At 44.3% G+C, this 14,616-nt stretch overlaps 1 protein-coding gene across 3 annotated transcripts in view; it reads right to left on the bottom strand.

The window, feature by feature from the left end:
- Positions 1–14,616, bottom strand: part of MOB3B (MOB kinase activator 3B) — a 202,887-nt gene that overhangs the window by 118,124 nt on the left and 70,147 nt on the right. For all 3 annotated transcript variants that reach the window (XM_044265551.1, XM_044265553.1, XM_044265552.1), the window contains exon 2: positions 9,505–10,127. In XM_044265551.1, the coding sequence (XP_044121486.1) occupies positions 9,505–9,922 (418 nt within the window). In that variant the 5' untranslated portion in view covers positions 9,923–10,127. The remainder of the gene's footprint in view (positions 1–9,504; positions 10,128–14,616) is intronic.

Here is a 14,616-nt window from a genome sequence, read left to right as displayed (position 1 = left end):
TCCTCAGCTATAGCTTTTTCTTCCCTACTCTGGGATGGCAAAATATGGATGGTTTATATCTGATGAGGGGCCATACCAGGTAAATTCCCAGCATTCGACAACTTCCTTCCCGCTGCTCCTTATGGGGTGCACGGTAGGGCTCCCTGGCTGGGCCCAGCAACCAAGGTGATGTTAAAGGAAGTCACCGACAAGGGACGCTCGGTCGTCCCCGGATGCTGAGGCTCTGCTTTGCTGCCATGCCCAGCATCAGGGCTCCCTCACTTCAGCCTGTCACTGCTGGCAGTTTCCCGGATGACAGGATTCCGGGGGTAAGCAACAAAACAAATACTCCTTTGGCTGGGCTCCTCCCTTAAACCGTCCTGGTTCTCCACTCTCGGGATCCTGGGCTGAGAAACCCCGAAAACCTACTGCTTCTTTGAAGAACGGGTTCTCTTTTCCCTATGAGAATGCTAACAGTTCATTTCATCTCTCCGTGAAGACACACACTTTCCCTTCCAGAGGCATGCCCTGAGAGTCAACAAGACACACCACCAAAGAGGTATTCGCATCACAAAAGGCTTCTTGGACAAGCTTCCTTTAAATATTGAACTTGGTCCAAGAAATGAAAATGTGAGCCAAGTGACCAAAAATTCCACTCCTTCCTGTTTTTTTAGGAAGACCTATGATCAGCAATAGGAACTACATGGCATCGGTCAGTCAATCTCCACTTGCCCCGCGGTCGTTAGCTCTGCAGTTGTCCACTCAGTGCAGAGTGTTCTGCCGAACGCCGTACCGTGGGGCAGAAACAAGAAGGTGGAATGGGCTTGGTGCAGGCCACGCAGGCTATGCCTGTGAAGCATCTTCTGTAGTCCTGCTGTGGACCTGGTCCTGCTCCTGGTAGCCAAGGTCAAGCAAGGTTAATCTCATCCCATGCAAGTTTACCTTTTCTTCCACTGGTTCCATGAGACATAGTAAAAGAGGAAGGGAACCTGAACGATCAACCCCAATGTCGAATGTTTGGTATAATTAGTGGATTTTTATCTGAGGTTCTTCCCTTTTTCACCTCAATTCACCTGGCGCGTCTATTTCACCAGATACTGTGTGATGCTGAGCGAGGGAACATGTAAAGTTTATCCAGCACTGAGCTGAGGGGTTGACACGTAGCATTTATTGAATACCCTCAATGATCCCATGACGTAGCTACTGTTACACGCATTTTACAGACGGAGAAACAAGTTTAGAGAGACTGAAAATTTGCCAGTAAAAGTTGATTACTGGGATTCAAATTCACAGCTGACAGACACTAATGCTTTGGTTCCTTTTTACTGCTGTCCCCCAACTTCCCGCTCCAGACTGGTTCATTTTCCCAGGGCATCCATTTATGAGAAGATTTCATGTTAAAGCAGATTATGTGAAAGAAAATGGACAGGATTATCACTTAGATAACGCATTTAGCATGAGTTACTAAAGCTAAAATGACAGACAGGTCCTGTCTGCAGATGGCTACAAGATATTTTAAAGGAAACAAATCACTCTCTACACATGGAGCTCTACGGCAGGCCCGTAATTGGATCTCTCTTCAAAATGACATTATTTAAGTATGTATACCCTATCTATAGGAAGGCATACCACTGGCCAGTAGGGCAGAAAGGGAAGACCTGTGGAATCAGGGCTCTGCTGACGAGCCCTGCTCAGATAAACAAACCCACTCTCTGTAGAGGTCAGGGGGGAATTCCAGTACAGGCTTAGGGGTCTTGCCTTCCCTCCAAGTGGCTTGTACCACTGTTCCTTCCAACTCCATACTCTATTCCGGGCAAGAGTTCTGGTTAAGTCACTGTTGTCCATCCCGCTGTACTTGCAGATGTACGTGCACATCCCTACAGTATGGCTCTGAGCCGGCCCGCGTCTCCGTGCAGCACTGACCGCCGCAGCGCAGCCTTCGCTGGCTAAGGAAGGACGCCACGCTCGCTACCCAAGTTAAAGCAGCAGGGGCCTCACCCCCACCGCATGACAGCTTTTGTTTTTCATCTCTGTTTTCCACTGAATATCACATAACCCTTTTGCCTTCCCAGCTGATGCTGAGATGTAACAACTTGTCACCTGAGATCTGGCCCATTAAAATTACATAGCATAGGTAATGGAGAACTCAGTGCAGGTTGGGATAGCAGATAATGAGCCTTCCCTCACAGGGCAGTCTCTAGGTCTTCTGAGCTCCCTGTATCTACTTCCCTTCTTCCTTGCTTCTTATCACAAAGAGGCACTCACCATTTTTCAGAGGCATCTCTTGGGATCTGCTGAGTGGGGGTAGTTATTCAACACGGTCCTCATTAACAGAGCCACCAAGTCACTGCAGTACTGGGTTAACAAGGCAGGGAATTGTGACCATCACCATAGACCGTCAATTCTCCAGTAGCCAGTGGGGGTGTGGAGGCGTGGATTCAGCTGTATCTGCATGTTTGCTATGAATTTACAACTGAACAAACTTGGGCCCCAGGCACCCCAGAGGAGGCAAGTTCTTAAAAAGAGCAGGACCAAGGCCACTTGGGTGGCCCAGAGGGTTAAGCGTCCAACTCTTGATTTCAGCTCAGGTTGTGATCTCAGGGTCCTAGGAACAAGCTAAACCTCAGGCTTCAGGCTCAACGCAGAGCCTGCTTGTTCCTCTCCCTCTGATCTTCCTCCCGCTCATTCTCTCTCTCTCAAATAAATAAATAAAATCTTTAAAAAAACATAAAAAGCAGAACCTTGGGAGTTCCCATCCTAAGGATCCAGTATAACTCCTATCAGATGCAGGGCCCTGTCTATTTTCATACCCCTCACTGTGACTGCTGGGTTTGTCTTCCGACTCTTCCCAGAGAGGATTTAACATCTGATGAAACAGACAGAGGTAAATCGAGGCTGGTGTTTATTCTGGGGTAAGACAGATACAGGTTGTCTGAGAAGCTGAGACCATGGCTGAGGAGTTGGGCCTCCGTGGGTCTGAATCCCAGTCCTGCCTGTGTGAACCTGGCCGAGTTCCTTAATCTTTTTCATCTGTGAAACTAAAATCATACTATGTGCCTTAGAGGGACCGTTTTACATTTTACATGACACAATATAGGTAAAGTATTTAGGGTAGTACCTGTCCAAAAGACGGCAGCTTTATTATTAGGCCCTCCCAACTAGTAAATTCTTAGAAAGCCTAATAGTCTCTTAGATCCCAAAGGCAAATCGTGTTTTCAAAAGCCCTGGGAAATCTTGCTAGCTCACAAGGTTCTCTTGGGAGCTCCATTCCTGGCCCTAAGCTGCCTGAGAACACCTTCCCCATCCTCTTAAGAGATCAAATTGAAATAACCTTGCCCACCATTGATTTCACTGAGTAGTTTGTCCCAGATGTGGCTGGTAGGCTATCTCCCCTCTTCTCCACCAATCTGTACCTACCCTCTACTGAGGCTGGCTGCTTTAACACTGGACATTGGCAGGTTCAGGACTCAATCTTCTGAAAACCAAGTGAGAAGACCCCACCAAATGGCTTTCTCCCTGAATAGTTGGGTGTTCATGCCCCAAACCAGGATTTGCTCTAGCTCCTTAAAAAAACATTGAAATTTCCTAAAGTCTTTGAGAGATGACAACCTATGGAGAGATTACAACCCTAAGACAGAGCAATTCAGCAGTGAAGACTGCTAACTTTTAAAAATCTTATTGAGTCTTTTACAATGCATTTTATTGTTCTAGGGATACTATTCAGAAATTGCCAGTGGTCACCATGAGTTTGCATTGATAGTTATGCAGAAGAGTATGCAGAGAGAGAAAAGCAATAAGCTCATTTGTTTCTCAGCACCACTTAGAGATGATCAGGGCTCAGGGCTGGGTGTTTCTACTCTCAGGGCCTCCTTTAATCCTTACAACAGTCCTGTAAAATCGAATTACAGTTCTCAGTTATGCTTTTACCAACATCACAGAAGACCCTGTGAGGGCAGAACTCCTTGCATCAATTCAGGTCTCCGTCTGCAAGGCCAATGTTAGCCTGACCACAGGTAAATACATTTTGCTGATGTACACGCTGTCTTACCGGTGTTACACAGATTTATATCAAAACCAAAAAATGAGGAAGACCTACAATAAAAAAAAAATAGTTTAAGTCTAAAGGCTAAAACTGTGGAAGGAATGAAGAGCCCCTTCAGCAGATGAATGGCTAAAAAAGACGTGTTTCATATATACAAAGAGTATTACTCAGCCATCAGAAAGAATGAATATCTACCATTTGCAGTGACATGGATGGAACTTGAGGGGATTGTGCTAAGTCAAATAAGTCAAGCAGAGAACCACCATTATCGTATGGTTTCACTCATATGTGGAAGAGAAGGAATAGCACAGAGAACCATAGGGGAAGGGAGAGAAAACTGAAGGAGGAGAAACTGGAGAGGAGACGAATCATGATAGACAATGGACTCCCGGAAACAAACAGAAGGTTTTAGAGGGGAGAGGGGTGGGGGGATGAGGTCACTAGGTGATGGGCATTAAGGAGGGCACGTGACGTGATAAGTAGTGGGTGTTATATGCAACTAATGAATCACTGAACACTACATCAAAAACTAATGATGTGGGGTGCCTGGGTGGCTCAGTGGGTTAAAGCCTCTGCCTTCTGCTCAGGTCATGATCTCAGGGTCCTAGGACTGAGCCCCACATGGGGCTCTCTGCTCAGCAGGGAGCCTGCTTCCCACCTCCACCCCCTCCTGCCTCTCTGCCTACTTGTGATCTCTCCTTCTGCCAAAAAAATAAAATCTTAAAAAAAAACCAAAAAACTAATGATGTACTTACTATACAGGGGCTAACTGAGCATAATAAAAAAAAGTGAAAAAAAAAATAAAATTTAAAGGCTAATTATAAACCCAGTTCCCTGACACCTCATGTCTGAAGAGCTCTCCCCACAGACAGTTTTATAATCTCATGTTTACTGCCACAATATTTTGACAGAGGATGAAACTCAGCTGTAGCCTCATGAGAAAGGTAGTCAAAGGGATGCAACTATTTCCACAATGCACTTGATCACTGAACAAACTACCCATTTTGGAAAAACCTAGAGAGCAACTTGACATTCTGGACATTATGGAAGCTTCTCAAGGACATGAACTCTGCTTTGCTCTCTCAGTGCCTAAAACAGGGCCTGCTTCAGAGCAGGAGCTTTTCAAGCATTTATTAAATGAAAGAATCAATGAACCATAGTAATAGATCATTATGGGCTCACAAAGTGTTTTCAAGAGGCTAAGTCATCCCTTCCCTGATCTCAGAATGGAACATGGAAACACTTCTAGTGCCTGGACATACACTTCAGGCATTTTGTAGGTGATTTTTTAAACAGGAGCAAACAAAAACAAAACAAAACAAAAACCAAAAAAGAATCAATTCCTTAAAAGTTATAACAAAGTCAGGTTTTGTAACATTTTCTCCATCCTAGGCAACCTCCTAATGGAGAAACCTCCTAATGGCAACCTCCTGATGGAGAAATCTTTAGCCACGTGAAGGAAAATTTGCAAATAATAATTCATGCTATGAATGGTAGTGGGAAATAAGGGCATGGATTTTTTGCTACTCTTGAACCCAAACTCTGACTTCTAATGACTTACTAGCTCTATGACCTTGGGAAAGCCCCTTAGCTTACTTAAATGTCAGCATCCTCCTGGTAAATGAAATTTTAATTAACTGAGTTGCTGTAAGAATTAAGAAAGATTAACAGTGGCACTTAGCAAGCCCAACAGACATGAGTCCCCCACCCCCACTGCCTTTCTTGCTTTCCTTCCCTGCTCTCTCCTTGCATGACACCCAACTATTCTAAAACCATAAAGGTAGGTGAGATCATGTAATTAATTTTTAAATGTTCTTATTCCTCCTGTTCAGAGACTTTTTAAAAACATGAGTTGGAGGAGCTCTAAGTTTTCCACTCATTTTTTTCTTAGTGTTAGAACTAAGATATGACGTCCTATTATATAACAGAAAAACAGAGAAGCTGAGGGCTAGAACATAAAAATTATTGTTAACTAGATAGGCCATAGAATAAAGAACGATGTAGCTATTTTCCTGCTGTTATCTCTACAAGTGGTTGAGGAGATACACTGCAAGAGGAGGTGGCCTCTGCTTCTGCACTGAAGGAGGTTTTAGAAGCTTTCACAGGGACATCTGTTGACTTTTTCACAAAGGAAGCTTAAGGGGATCAAGGGGGAGTGGAGGAGACTGTGGTTCACAAGGGAGCCACATCTGTTTGGTATGCTCCCAACTGAGAACGCTGGACTTCAAAATAGTACGGGCATCCTAGTTAAACTAGGATCCAGGAACAGATGAAAGCTTTTCGTTCCCCCTGTGTTTCAATGGCAGAGATCAACAGCTGTTTATATGCTTTCATACCTAACTGAGGGTGAAACCTTCACATCTGTCAGTGTTTTCCGGTCCCACTTCCTTGGATCACAGTGGGGAGGAGGTGAAGTCTGAACAACTCTCAATGCCCAGGCAAGAACACAGAAATATGCCTGGGATTCAAAGCCCTAATGCTAAGCAGAACTCCCCATTTCTCATCCACCCGGGGTCTGCTGTTTGCAGAGAATTCTTCTTTTACTTTATCCTGACAGACATCTTGATCATTTCCATGATAATGACTCATGGGAGAACAAAGATTAAAAAAAGAGAGAGAGAGAGAGAGAGAGAGAAAAGTAGGTTGGAATCAGGGGGAGGAAGACGAAGAGGAAATGAATTCTAACAGAGAAAGTGGCTCCTAAAGATAAGTTTTTTCAAAAGATGGCAACAATATAATCCAAGGGCAAATGACAGAGGTGAGCAGGATGCTGATGAAGACCTTTAGGGCAATGGTGGAGGGTGATGGTTTTTACTGACCCTTAACATTCCACACTGGAAAATTAAACAGAGAAAATTGAACTCTATGAAGGTGCAGAACAGTGAGGACGGTGATGAAGGGATTCAGAGGTTCTGTTTAACTTTCGATCACCAGCACTACAGACATGGTGGACTTTATAAAGATTATTTTTTCCTCCATCCTTCCATCCATCAACCTGTCTGCTCATCCATGTAATAACTTGTAAGGCAGCAAGACTGGACTTAGGACTGGAATATTCAAATGAATAAAATACATTCCATCACCTTAAGGGGCTTTATAGTCTCACGGGCGAAAGCCTTCACAGAGGACATGGTATAAAGGATGCAGGAAAACTCACTAGAGAAGATGGGGGATTCCAGAAGGAGAAACAAAATGGATAAAACCAGAGAGGTAAGAAACAGACTGTTTCTGGGGGAATGAAAAGCATTCTGGAAAGTTAAAATAAACAAAAGAGTGGCAGGTGCTTATTACGAGTACCGATTCTTAGGTCTCATCTAAGAGATTCTGATTTGGTTGTTAAGGGGGAGGGACAAAGAATTTGCATTTTGAACAGAAGGCCCATGCAATTCTGATACAAATAAATGTTTGACAACTCTAACTTACATAGATTAACACTTCCCCAAAGATGCTAATGGTGCTTCATTTAAAAAAAAAAAAAAATACTGGTTCAAATTAGGAAATACTACATACTAAACAAAATATTCCTTTCTTGGAGATTTATAACGTACATTAGCACATTAAAAGTCCTGCAGTAAAGAAACTGTTTTCACTCAGCACATTCCAACTTATTTCCCATGCACGGAAAAAAAAAAAAAATACGGTGCCCCTTTTTAGATCTCTTAGAACTATGTACTATGGAGCAAAGGTTGGGCAGAGCGGAAGCAGAGGATTCTGACCAGGTGAGTATGTTCTGCAAGCCCACTGAATGGCTAAGGAAATGTCTGGAAAAAGACAGCAACGTCAGTGACCCAGGGGGATATGGCGGCATCCGCTGATTTCCTCCTAGTAAAGTCTAAAGCCATCTATGATGTCCTAGTTTCCAAGCAGACTGCCAGAAGCTTCCTTACTCTCAAGTAACACACCATGGCTCTGCGATGTTATTTCTGGTCACCAACTCTATGTGGTAACCACAGCTGCCAGAGACAGTTGAAGTGCCCAGAGTTCAAAGCATCAAGGAGCAGAAACAGAAGGGGAAAGACAAAGAGGACGTATCCTTGCCCGCATTTATTTATCTTTATTGCTATCACATGTTCAGCACAGAGCACTGGCAGTTGGGGAAATTCTTCCTAGCAACAAAAGAAGCCTCAGACGGTCAATGAAAGTATAAAAAGATAGGAACCTAAGAGCTTCCCATTCCCCTGAGGTGCCTATTATATGGTTGGGGGAGTTCTGAAACCCTGCCTTCTTCCTTCTGTGCTGGTGAGCCAAGGGAGTTTGCACAACCCCACATGCCACCTCCTTCCTTAGCAAGGAACGGCACAGAGCAGGAACATGAGGGAGCTGGACAAGTCAAGGCAGCACAGTGACTCTGAGCAAATCGGTCTGTGTGCTGAATATTTCAAGATGTCCATACTGCCCTAATCAATGCATATGCTTCTCTCCCCCTGGTATTAGCTTAATTACTTCCATACCCCCCACCTCCACTTCCCATATGCCACATGGGGACACATACATCCCATCTAGAGGGGATTTCAGCAATGTGTTCCAAATGCCTCTTTTATATCCCAAACCATCTCAGAGCTTTTTAATACTACTGTCCAACAGCACAAGTATTTTCTCAGTCATTCTACAAATATTTCCTGATTGCCTACAAAGGTTCCAGGGTACCGTGTTAGACCCTGGAAACACAAGAGTAGAAGTAGGAGATTGCTCATTCCTACTGAATCTTGGGCCTAAAAAACAAAAACAAAAACAACAAACAAACCTGAATTTTAAATTTAGCCTGTCAGTGCATAGACAAATCCAATTATCAGCAGCATAAAGAAATATAAAAGGGAAAGAAGGTTTGGTCCTCCTCCTTGAAGAGTTTTATGGCTCAGAGCACTAAGCAAATGAAAGTATTTGCATCTCAAGTGTCCTAGTGGGTCCAGCAGCTTACACGAGTGTCTACAGTTAACAGTACAGCCTGGAATTAATAACAAATGATCAACAGTGGGCAGAACAGAATGCCAGGACCTCTATTTCCCTGGAAAACCAACCCCTGTTTGCTTGATCCCCAAACAAGCCCGCAGATTCTCAAACTGGGCTTCTCCGACCTGAGAGATGAATACCAGTAAATGCACAGAGTTAATGTAACTTTAACTAGTTAGCTAGCCAAAATATAAAAATTCTATGAGGATAACTAGGTGAGTTTAGAGTCTAGTCCTAAGAAAACCAGCAAGATCAAATTTAACATTTCACCAAGACAATGTTCCCTAGCATGTGGTATGTGTACCACTGCGGTCCACAAAATAAATATATAAGTAGTCCTCTAATTTTTTTTTTTTTAAATTTCAAGGAGGTTCTTATATATGGAAAAAGACACTGCAGGTATGGCGGAATTTAAGGAAACATCAACATGGTGTTACCCAGCATTCAAAGACAGTCCTAGAAGAAGCTTCTGCAAACTTCCTGCGCTTGGGTGGGATGCACCAAAATACGCAAGAAGCCGGCCACAGACTTACCCACACAGGTTGGAAATATGTCCTCATTGTTGATCTGGACCTCAATCCAATCCATAAGAAGGTTCATGTACTGAGGAGCTGGGAGGGCAGTTGGCTTCTTGTACTTGAGGTCATCCTGCCACCGATATTCATATTTGGGGCCCCCTGACATCACAGGGCAGGTCTGCTCAGTGCAGAACTCGCAGATGGTGCCATAGATGAGGTTGATCCGATTGAAGAAGTCTACCACGTGCACCGCCACCCAGTCGTTCTGGTCCTCCCCACTGGGCAGCTGCACAGCTGCCTTCAGATCCACGCCGGAGTTGAGGGACGCCTGAGCTCGTTTGTGGAGCTCAAATCTCTGCGTGCCAGGTTCAAATTTCCTCTTGGGCCGGAAGGTCTTGTCCTTGTTGAACACTTGCTTCAAGGCTATGGACATGGTCTTCTCCTTCTCTTCCTTTTTTTTGCAGGAAGCAAAAAGGCACCTAGAACTTTTCAGGGAGAGGTCACAACCCAGCAGGGTTTTCCACTGCCAGCCCTCTGGCCCCAGGCTTGCGGTCTGCAGCTTTTAATCTCTTTTAGGCGGCCCCCTCCATCTTCCTTTTGAATAGTCTCCAAGAGAACCTCATGTTTCTTCCTAAAGGCTGTAGAGAAAAGGCTCTTATTAGCATCCAAACTGCATGTAAGAAATGACAAATGCTGAGATCTGATTTCCACCTTGCTTCTGCCAGTACCTACTTCCACCCAGGTATAAAGATACTGAGGACATGCCAGAACCCGAGCATGTATAATGGTGATCCAAACCACACAAATAACTCTTTTTCTTCATGGCCTTGATCAAATCTCTCGCAACTCTTCCTCTGTGGTCATAGGCTAATGGATTCTCCAAGATATTAACAAGAACACTTAGTCAAGGCCCCAGCCCCATCTCACATATGTGCCTTTCTAGAGCATCTGCCCCACTCCCCACTATGCCTTTATTGAGTAAGCACAGGATGACCATCCCATGCTCTTAAACATAACTGAATGGAGCAGGGGTGGCTATCACACCATGCTGGCTAATAAGAATATTTCTCCTGGGAAAGGGAAATCCTTCTATACTGTTGGTGGGAATGCAAGCTGGCTTAGCCACTCTGGAAAACAGTATGGAGGTTCCTCAAAAAGTTGAAAATAGAGCTGCACTACAACCCAGCAATCACACTACTGGGTATTTACACTAAAGATACAAATGTAGTGATCTGAAGGGCCACGTGCACCTGAATGTTTATAGCAGCAATGACCACAATAGCCAAACCATGGAAAGAACCTACATGTCCATCAACAGATGAATGGATAAAGATGTGACATATATAACACATATTGGAATACTATGCAGCCATCAAAAAGCCCCTCAAAATCTTGTCATTTGCAATGACGTCTATGACACTAGAGGATATTATGCTAAGTGAAATAAGTCAATCAGAGAAAGACAATTTATGATCTCACTGTTACAAGGAATTTGAGAAACAAGACAGAGGATCATAGGGAAGTGAGGGGAAAATGAAACAAAATGAAACCAGAGAGGGAGACAAACTATGAGAGACTCTTAATCTCAGGAAACAAACTGAGGGTTCTGGAGGAGAGGAGAGTGGGAGAGATGGAGGGGCTGGGTAACAGACATTGGGGAGGGTATGTGCTGTGGTGAGTGCTGGGAATTGTGTAAGACTGATGAATCACAGGTCTGTACCTCTGAAACAAATAATATACTATATGCTAATTTAAAAAAAAGAATCTCTCTCTTTGGAATTTGGGATCAGAGCCCAGACTTTTTCAGGCATTGTTCCTGAGATACAATGAAAACTGGGCCTGGCTGAACCCTATCTGGACCACATGCAGTGCAGTTAAGAAAGCTGCTGTGCAGACAGAGGAAGAAGGAGAGAAGAACCAGGAAGGAAGCAGAATAAAGGTGCAGGGAGAGAGGAGAAGGAAAACGTCACTGACATACAGAAGAACAGATACAAGAGCACAAGTGGCTACAGGGAGAAAAAGATAAGAGATAAAGAGAAACAGTGAGGAGAGTGGCTTTGTGAGTTCCTCATAGTCTTCTAGGAAATAGTTCCAGTTATTTTTAAAGTCTAGCTGGATTCCAGCCCTTGAGATCCATAGGTTTTCCCTGAATTAGTCAGATAAATTCTTAGGTGGCTCAGTCACCTGGGTGGTTCAGTTGGTCAAGCCATCCGCCCTTGGCTGAGGTCATGATCCCAGGGTCCTGGGCTCGAGCCCCACATCGGGCTCCCTGCTCAGTGGGGAGCCTCCTTCTTCCCCTCCCTCTGCCCCCTACTTGTGCATGCTCACTCTCTCTAGTGCTCTCTCTCAATAAAAAAATAAAATCTTTAAAAAAATTAATCTCTTGTTTTACCTCAGCTGACTTCAGAGGGTTTTTCTTTCTTTCCAGGAATCCTTAACTCTGACAGCATTTATCACCTCTATAATATTTCATCCTTTTCATCTTTGTTGTCATAACCTAGAGTATTGAGGCATAGGTGTACAACAAAACTTTCTGTGATAATGCAAATGTTCTATATCTTTGCTGTCCAATACGGTACCCACTAGCCGTATGTGGCTAGCGAGCACATGAAATGTGGCTAGTGTGGCTGAGGAAATGAATTTTTCATGTTATTGAACTTGAACAAATTGAAATTCAAATAGCCACATGCAGCTAATGGCTACCATTTTGGAAAGTGTAGTTTTGGTCTTCCGTGCTTTCTTTACTACCTCATTTGACCTTACAAAATCCCAATGTGGTTTATAGCCCATTTGTCGTAGTTGTCACTATCTCTGGATCTCTAAGAGATAAAGTTAACTTGCCTAACAATGTCCCATAGCTATCATGGGCATAGTTAGGATCAAAATCAAGTTTCTTGACTCCTAGTAAATGTTCATTGCACACAGCCTTATATTCTAAAAAGCGATGTCCTTCAACGTTTCTTTCTTGATGGTTCCTGAAACCCCTTTAACCCAGACCTTCCATCCACAAATTCCCTAAAGACCACAAGTATTGACTGGTTGGATGTAAAGATGGTGTCCTGTGGCTTGGAAACAGAGAGCAGATAACTGAACCATCCATGGATCAAGTCCTAGCACAATGGACCACCAACTGTGGCCAGATTCAGAAGAGCCCATGACAGAGTCTGCACCAATGGACTTGGGGCACGGATCCCACTGTGTTGCATTTGCCCCTACTCAGATGGGGATCTGCTATTCCACACTCAAACACGGCTTAGCGACGCATTCAACCTTATGTTATTCAGGTAAAAGCATAAAATCAAAACCACCTGAGACATGGGTACTCCCTCTCACAGGCTGCTCTGTGCTCAGAACCGCTGATGATTCAGGTGCCTGCCTCCTCCGGGCACCCTCCGCAGCCCCTGTCTGCTCACTGCCTCCCTCTTATCTCTCTCTCTTTCTATTAGCTTTCTTTCCACTGAAATGCCACAGGGACCAGGTGGGGTTTTCCTCCTCCTCCTCACATGGCATTGAGCATAAACACCCCCCACAAAGAGATCCACGTGGAAAAGCAGGCTCCATGGCCCTCTCTGCCTGAGATCGTCTGTGAAATCACACTGCTGGGGTGCTTCAAACTATCACCACAAAGGAAATCACCATGCAAACTCTGCAAACCCCCGGAAAAGAAAGAGGCAATCTTTCCCTGAAAGAAATACCTTCCCAAAGGCTTGGTCGGCCTGGAAAGATGAGAAAACTGAGGGCCCTAAAAGTGCTTTTCCAAAAAATATGAGCTAGAGGTTGGGAAGATAGAGAAGGGATGGTGAGGGTTTTTTTTTTTTTTTTCTTTTAAAATACTCAACAGTGGGGTGCCTGGGTGGCCCAGTCAGTGAAGCCTCAGGTCATGGAGTCCGGGGTCGCGAGATGCACCTGACTTGGCACTACGCTCAGCGCAGAGGCTGCTCAGGATTCTGTCTCTCCCTCCTCCTCTGCCCCTCCCACACACCCTCTCTCTTGTTCTCTCAAATAAATAAATTAATTAAATTTTTTAAAAACCCAACTTCAGGACACCTGGGTGGCTCAGTTGGTTATGCGTCTGCCTTCGGCTTAGGCTGTGATCTCAGGGGTCCTGGGATCATGTTCCACGCGGCTGCTTCTCCCTCTGCTTACGGCTCCCCGGCTCTCTCTCGCTCTCTCTCTCAAATAAATAAATAAAATCTTTAAAAAAAAAAAAAAAAAGAACAAAACAATAGTCCCTCTGTATCACAAAGGCTTAACTGCTGACAGAAAAGCAGCAACCACCCACCAGCCGCCCCTTCTTGTCTCCAGCAAGTAAGACTTGCTGTTCTGTTATTCTGACAACGAGGGGCCATCAGTTACCACGGTCCTCAGAACAATGTTCTTTCATTGCCTTACATGACCCTCGCTATCACTTGCTGGGCTGTTTTCCTGGGGCCTGGAGGATTTGCCTGCATGGACACCAAGCTGAAACCTTCCTCCACACACCGGCAGGCTCACCCCGGAAAGAGCCGCCAGCACCTCTGAGGACAGGGCGTGAATGACACAGAATAATCACAGTGACTCCTTGTCACGGAGCCCAGCAGTGGCTGGTACTCACAAACACTTCAGTAAATAGTAAAACCTCATATGAAGTTTAGAGATTTTTCTTCCAGAGACACTTGATAATCAACTTGAAGCTATCCGTCTCTTGAACTGGCTGGGCATTTATTCAGGACTTGAACCAGCTTGAAAGTCACGCCTCCTTTTTGCCTCAATGTAAAAGGCTTTACCGGCGGAGGAAAAAAATCACCTTTGCAGGTTTTATTTCTCAATCATGTCCCTTAATGTGCCGCTACTGTGTACCATTTATTAAACTCTACTATGCACCAGATCATTTACGTATATTACCATTTAATCCCCACTGCAGTCTTGTATGGTGGATGTTTCTATGACCACTTAGCATAGAAAGAAACTGAGGCTGAAGTAGATTAAATAATTTGGCAGAAATCACAAAAGGTGAGGCTAAATTTTGAACCCAGAACTCTTTGGCAGTGAAACGAACGTGATTGTTTTTCTCACTAACACTGCTTTAAAATCTCATGAACATTTTTATGCTTTCAAAGCTCCTCAACAAGACTAGAAAGGAAGCTA

This window comes from Neovison vison, chromosome 9 (assembly GCF_020171115.1).
Source record: "Neovison vison isolate M4711 chromosome 9, ASM_NN_V1, whole genome shotgun sequence".
Classification (NCBI taxonomy): domain Eukaryota; kingdom Metazoa; phylum Chordata; class Mammalia; order Carnivora; family Mustelidae; genus Neogale; species Neogale vison.
The sequence above is the reverse complement of the archived record's forward strand: the minus strand, read 5'-3'. Positions and strand labels throughout refer to the sequence as shown.